General features: G+C 43.9%; 1 protein-coding gene across 1 annotated transcript; it reads left to right on the top strand.

Annotated features, from left to right (window-relative positions):
• Positions 1-1239: 1239 nt before the first annotated feature.
• LOC129700068 (ovarian cancer G-protein coupled receptor 1-like) lies at positions 1240-5501 on the top strand. The gene is made up of 2 exons (XM_055640245.1): positions 1240-1306; positions 4075-5501. The coding sequence occupies exon 2, from the start codon at positions 4109-4111 to the stop codon at positions 5099-5101; it is 993 nt and encodes a 330-aa protein (XP_055496220.1). The 5' UTR covers positions 1240-1306; positions 4075-4108; the 3' UTR covers positions 5102-5501.
• Positions 5502-7717: the final 2216 nt, after the last annotated feature.

Here is a 7717-nt window from a genome sequence, read left to right as displayed (position 1 = left end):
TCTTGGTCCTAAAAGACTTCCCCCTTATCCTTAAACTGTGACCCCTTGTTCTGGACTTCCCCAACATTGGGAACAATCTTCCTGCATCTAGCCTGTCCAACCCCTTAAGAATTTTGTAAGTTTCTATAAGATCCCCCTCAATCTTCTAAATTCTAGCGAGTACAAGCCGAGTCTATCCAGTCTTTCTTCATATGAAAGTCCTGCCATCCCAGGAATCAGCCTGGTGAACCTTCTCTGTACTCCTTCTATGGCAAGAATGTCTTTCCTCAGATTAGGAGACCAAAACTGTATGCAATACTCCAGGTGTGGTCTCACCAAGACCCTGTACAACTGCAGTAGAACCTCCCTGCTCTTATGCTCAAATCCTTTTGCTATGAATGCTAACATACCATTCACTTTCTTCACTGCCTGCTGCACCTGCATGCCTACTTTCAATGACTAGTGTACCATGACACCCAGGTCTCGTTGCATCTCCCCCTTTCCTAATCGGCCTCTATTCAGATAATTGTCTACTTTCCTGTTTTTGCCACCAAAATGGATAACCTCACATTTATCCACATTATACTGCATCTGCCATGCATTTGCCCACTCACCCAGCCTATCCAAGTCACCTTGCAGCCTCCTAGCATCCTCCTCACAGCTAACACTGCCCCCCAGCTTCATGTCATCCACAAACCTGGAGATGTTGCATTCAATTCCCTCATCCAGATCATTAATATAGATTGTAAATTTAACATTTAACAAGGCTTTCTCCAGGATCTCCGGTTTCCACCCACACGCCAAACAAAACGTACAGGTTTGTAGGTCAATTGGCTTGTGTCTGATTGTAAAAATTGTCCCTAGTGTGTGTATGATAGTGCTAGTGTGCAGGGATGGCTGGTAGGCGGGACTCGGTGGGCCGAAGGGCCTGTTTCCGCACTGTATCTCGAAACTAAACTCAAATCTGCCTCCACCACCACCCCTGGCTGCGTGTTCCAGGCACCCACCACCCTCTGTGTAAAAGGTCTCACCCCGCACATCTCACAGTGTGGTTTCTCTCACATTTCCATCCCAATATTTCATATTCATAATATTTTCATGCCATATGCAAAAATCCGGAGTTTACTTTAATATTTAAATGATCTTGTTTTCCCCTCGTGTGACACGTAATTTGTTTAAATTTCACTACGCATGTGAAGGGCTGCTCTTTATTTCTATAGTCAGTTATACATCCTGGTACCGAGCTATCAGTAGCAGCGAGTAGGTGCAAGGACCGTGTCCGCAGGAAACGAGTGGAGTACGCACATTGACCGCAGTTGTCATTCAGGTATAGCCAACATTTCTCTCTTCCTTTCTTTATGACCGACAGCCAGAAAGGGAACAAACTTCCAGAAAAATGCAGGCCTGCTCCGACTCTCAGTTATTTTAAATCGAGGCTGAAGATTTTTCTGTATGACACTGCTGTTCGTTACTTTTAATGTTAACTGGAGCAAGTGGGACTCGTTGGGTCCCGTCTCCTCAACACACGGTTGCTGTGGGGGGGGGGGGGGGGGGGGGGGGCTGGGCGTCTCACACACACACACACACACACTAACCACTACCACACACGCACACACACACTAACCAGCACCCCACACACACACACACATACTAACCAACCCCACACGCACACACTAATCATACTAACCACCCCACACGCACACACTAATCATCCCCCTTGATATTATATTAATATTATTCATTCGCTCCTTTTACCTCATCCCCACCCTATCCACTCACGCATAGCCCCCAACTCGCAGGCACGGCCAGAGAGGAGTCACGGCCAGAGAGGAGGGTAGGACAGGGGCAGAGAGGGGGCAGGGGCAGAGAGAGAGGCCTCCAGGGACCCGGACCTCGAATAGACCGGGTTACTCCAGCATTTGTTGTCTATCGGAGAGAGAGAGAGAGAGAGAGAGAAAGACAGATGTACAGACCCAGTTTAGGAGGTTCCTCCGTGAGGAGGGGGAGGAGAGGGGACAACAAAGGGGGACCTGGACCCGAGGGATCTCCTTAATCGTATCAGTGCCTTTTATGGGCGACTATTTGCATACCTTGGGTACACAAGCAAAGAGGTTCAATTACTTGTCACAGGTGACAATAAAGTATTCAATGAAATTCAACTCAGAGTGGAACAGAGACAGAGACAAATATAGAGAGAGTGAGAGAGAGAGAGAGAGAGAGAGATGAGAGAGAGAGAGAGAGAGAGAATGAGAAAGACTGGTGGCAAATGTAAAGCAGAATCTAGAGGTATTGATTGTGCATGAGTAGGGAAGTAGTGTAAGAGGCATGGTGATACTACTGCAGAGTGGAGGGGTGGCTAAGGGACTCAGTGAGGGCATTACATTAGATAAGGGTGATGTAGTTTAGATTCTGGGTGAAAGATTGCTAAAGAGTGAGCGGACGATGACACTGAGGCAGTACACGAGACCACACCTGGAGTATTTTGTGCAGTTTTGGTCCCCTAATTTAAGGAAGGACATTCTTGCTATTGAGGGAGAGCAGCGTAGGTTTACAAGGTTAATTCCCGGGATGGCGGGACTGTCATATGCTGAGAGAATGGAGTGGCTGGGCTTGTTCACTCTGGAGTTTAAAAGGATGAGAGGCAATCTTATTGAAACATATAAGATTATTAAGGGATTGGACACGCTAGAGGCAGGAAACATGTTCCTGATGTTGGGGGAGTCCAGAAAAAAGGGGCCACAGTTTAAGAATAAGGGGTAGGCCATTTGGAACGGAGACGAGGAAACACTTTTTCACCCAGTGTTGTGAGTCTGTGGAATTCTCTGCCTCAGAGGGTGGTGGAGGCAGGTTCTCTGGATACTTTCAAGGGAGAGCTAGATAGGGCTCTTAAAGGTAGCGGAGTCAGGGGAAATGGGGAGATGGCAGGAACGGGGTACTGATTGTGGATGATCAGCCATGATCACAGTGAATGTAGCAACGTTACAAAACTTTGAGATTCAAAAAATCAAGTCTGCAATTTATCCCATCAGATAAAGCATAAAAAGAAGTTTAATTTGACATCTAAACTTTCCTATCTTCAGTATTAAAAACGTTATGGCCATTTACATACTGAAATTAGCATCTAGTTCCCTATTGCTTTTCCATTGACTTAACTCAAAAGCTGTTATCAAGGACAGTCAATAGCCCATAACTTTCTTAAAAGTTAAGAGAACTGAATGAAATTTTCAGTTATTATAAATTGAAGCATTCTGAAACAAATATTAAACAATCTTACTTGGATGACCTGATATTAAAGCATATAATTAGTTAGTTACCTAATTGTAGCTAATTACAAAATTCAATTACTAGATCTAAACGTCTATCCATTTCTTAAGAAAAGATTAACATTTTTAAATAGCCTAAGTGTCCAAATAACATTCACACAAGAATTCACAATTTAAGATGATTTTTACATCTCAGTCGTGAATTTATAGGCCAAATGGAAGGAATTTAATGTTTAATTCCCTTAAATGAATGGACATTTTAATCATCTAGCGAGTGGGTTTTTGTGGAACGCAGTCGATTGAAACGTTGTGGTTGCAGTGAATTTGAACCCCATATTGGCAGGAAAAATGCTGCCGATTCATATGGGGCCAAAATCAAATTTTCGCCAATGAAATTTTAATTAAATCCTAAGAAGCAAGTTTATACGTAAAATAGATGACTTACCTTATGTTTTGTCTCCTACGTGAGATCCTTCCAGTTGTAGGCGTTGACGGCATTAGAAGTAGTTTTTTATTTTACTCCAGGGATTAAATTGTCCCGCGATTTTTTTTTTAAACTTCCGAGAACGGAAGTAGGAATTATTTTTCTGCATCAGCTAGCAGCCGAGAAAATATATTTCGGACAGGCAGGAGAAAATGGCATTTTAATCCCGCCCCCCCCTCGAAGATGCCAAAGTCGCGCACACGGCCAGTGGCAGAAATGCAGCGCCACTGAAGGCAAGTATTGTAACATACCTAGTGAATGGCGGTGCTGGTTCGAAGGGCTAAATGGCCTACTCCTTTTGACTATTGTCTGTTGTCTCCACGTATCTCTCTCTATTCCCCGGCGCAGGTGTTGGTTCAACCTATGTGACCTGTTGACATTGATGGACAACGTGACGGTCGGGAGGTCCAACTCCAGTTGCTTGGTGGACAACAGCGCGGATGTCCTGGTGCCGGTCATCTACGCCGCCACCTTCCTCGTCAGCTTGCCCGGCAACTGCCTGTCCATCTACATGGCCGCATTGCAAGTGAAGAGAGGCAACGAGATCGGCGTCTACTTGATCAACCTTTGCTTCGTCGACATCATCTACACCCTCACCTTGCCCTACTGGTTCTGCCATCACTTCACTACCGCCATCGGCAACGTGTCCGTGCACAACACGGTGGCGGTGTTGTCCTCCAGCACCATGTACATGAGCCCTGCCTTCCTGTGCTGCATTGCGGCGGACCGCCACCTCGCCATTGTCCATCCTCTCCGGTTCCACCGGCTGAGGACCCTGCGGGCAGCCGCGGCAGTGAGCGCGATGTGCTGGCTGCTCCAGCTGTCCCTCCACGCCCTCCTCCTCCACCAGCAGGGCCTCCTCTCCTCCGACTTCACCTCCAGGCCACTCTGGGTGGATCTTCCCCTGGAGGCCACCACGGCCGAGGCATACCTGATACGTTTCCTCCTCAGCTTCTGCCTCCCCTTCTCCCTCTTCCTCTTCAGCTCCCAGAGGATCTACAGGGCGGTGGCCAGGAGCAGCGGCGTGGAAGACGGAGAGAAGAGGAAGATCGCCAAGTTGCTGCTCTTGCTCCTCCTGGTCTACGCCGTCAGCTTCGGGCCTTACCAGTTGACCTCCCTTGCCCGCAGCGTGGCCGAGCCGGGCAATTGCCCCTTCGCCCAGCTCGCCATCACCCCCTACAATGTCTTCTTCGCCTGGACTGGAGTCAACTGCGCGGCCGACCCCATCCTCTACTGCTGGCTCTCCGACGCGGCACGACAGGACATTGTCCACTTGACCACCGCCCTCAAACACAAACTGCCGCGGCTCTGTGGGCGGCTGGAACACCACCGTGCCGACCAGACCCCTAAACACATCTCAGACCTTCCCCTCTGATTAGCAATATTACAAAATGTTTAGATTTAAAAAATCAAGTCTGCAATTTATCCCATCAGATAAAGCATAAAAAGTAGTTTAATTTGACACCTAATTCACTTTCATATCTTTAGTATTAAAAAAGTTTCATACTCTGAAATTAGCATCTTGCCCTAGATTGCAATGCAAATTGCAAATTGCTTTTCCATTGACTTAACTCAAAAGCTGTGATTGAGGACAGTCAAAAGCCCATAACTTTCTTAAAAATTAAGAAAACTGAATGAAATTTTCTTTCTTTCTTTTAAAATCTTTTTATTAGCTTTTTTCTTCCAGAAACAAAAACAAAACAAAAAGAATAATGATAAACATAACAATGATATTGATACATAGGCATTAGGATTACATTAATAACAGGTATAACCTAGATGTCTAGTATCAAAATACACATTGAATATAGACTTCCCGACCTCTATGTAAATATAGTTAAATGTTTAAAAGAAAACTTATATACATTTAAAAAAACCCAAAAAGATAAAAAATTAAAAATTTAAAAAAGAGAAAAAAGGAAAAAACAAAACCCCCCTAAACTAGAAAAAAAAGCAAAACAGAGTCTGAGCTGCAAAGAATTTCGACAATTTAAGTCCCTGTTTGTTGTCAAGTCTGTTCCACCGTATAAAGGTAAAATAATTTTTATAACGGTTGTATAGTAAACAATTTATGTTGTGTGAAAATGTTGAATAAATCTTTCCCAAGTCTTATCAAACTTAACCAAGGGTTCAACATTGTCACTCCTGATTTTTTTCTAAATTTAAACATGATATCGTTTCAGAGTACCAATGGAGTGTGGTCGGAGGTTTAGAGTCTTTCCATTTAAATAAAATAGATCTTCTGGTGATTAATATGGTAAAAGCAATCAGCCGATGGGTGGAACGGGACAAATGAGTAGAATCTAACATTGGTAGCCGCAAAAATTGCAATAATAGGATGAGGTTGTAAATCAATACCTAAAACTACAGAAATAGTCTCAAAAATATATTTCCAATATTTTTCCAAAAGTGGGCAGGACCAAAACATATGGGTCAGCGAGGCCACTTCAGAGTTACATCTGTCACAGGTAGGATTTATGTGACCATAGAAATGAACCAATTTATCTTTTGACATATGAACTCTGTGAACCATCTTGAATTGTATCAGAGCATGTCGTGCACACATTGAAGAGGTATTGACTAATTGAAGAATCCTCTCCCATTCCTGTATAGATAAAGAAATAGTAAGATTAAACGAGAACTTACCAGTTTGAAGTTTGATCGTTATTTTATGAGGAGTAACGTTGAGGGAATATGTGAAGAACCCCGCCAGGACGCATGCGTGTCATTCTTCAAAGCAGCGGTGTGAAATCACAGATAACTGTAATGACTAAACATAGTAAGATTAGAGAAGGGATACCAGTTGAGTATATGATCAAGGGTGGGAGCGGAGGGCACGTATTCCCTCAACGTTACTCCTCATAAAATAACGATCAAACTTCAAACTGGTAAGTTCTCGTTTAATCTTACTATTTTACTTCGGAGTCACGTGAGTGACTACGTGAAGATTTTAAAGCTCTGTGATTTCATGCCGTGGAAACAAGTCCATGCATCACATCTGCCTTGATTATGGGGAGAATAGAGTTAACATCATCAGACATCAATACGATATTGAGAACCCAACGATAAAAATATTAACACCAATTATTGCCCCTATTTGTGGGGTAAATGATATTACAGAACTCAAATTTGTTTCTGCAAATGTTCCAGGTTCAATGACTGGTTTGTTATAAAGTCGTTGGAAAGATTCCTCCATTGACCATCCTGCTGTCTTGAGGATTTGGTCCATAGGAACATCCAACTTCATAGCTGCCGATGTAGCTGCAGCCCTGGTGGAGTGAGATTTAAAAATGCTAGTATCTACTCCAGCCTTTATTAGGACCTGTTTTAGCCATCTAGAGATGGTCTGGACTGTCACTGTTTTGAGTGGCTGTTTGTAGCTGATTAAAGTTACATTTCTTCCCTCTGATGATCTTAGTATACTCCATATATAATAGTAAGTGTGTTACAATACAGAGACGACCATCTGTCGGGTAGGCCCTGAATTCTGTTTTTAGGCCTGCTGACCCCTGTCTGTTCTGTTTGACTATTTCATTGATGTGAAAAGATAAATTTCCAGATGAATAATCATGTTGTCCAGCCTTAGTTTCTGTAGTAACTGGGCCCTTTGTGCCATGGCCAAGGCCATCAGCATGACTGTTTTCATAGTCAGTTTCTGTAGGGACAGAGTTGTAGCTGGAGACCAGTTTCTTAACATGGTCAGTACAATGCTCACATCCCATATTTGGGAGTACCTGGTTCTTGGGGGATTAACGTTAAAATGCCCCTCATGAGTTTGGTTACCAGGGTGTGTTCCAACAGAATGCCGCTCTGTTCCTTGCCACAGGTATGTTGACAGAGCACTTCTGGCGCAGTTGACGGCATTATGACAGCCTCTCATCGTAATGGAGGCTTGCCAGGAATTGCAGAACAGACGGGATGTTTATAGATCTGTGGGTGATGTTTATTGTTGTGACAGTACTTCCCATTTCTTGATGACACCAAGTAATGA

Source organism: Leucoraja erinacea, chromosome 9 (genome assembly GCF_028641065.1).
Source record: "Leucoraja erinacea ecotype New England chromosome 9, Leri_hhj_1, whole genome shotgun sequence".
NCBI classification, from domain to species: Eukaryota; Metazoa; Chordata; class Chondrichthyes; order Rajiformes; family Rajidae; genus Leucoraja; species Leucoraja erinaceus.
This window is presented reverse-complemented; position numbering and strand designations above follow the sequence as displayed.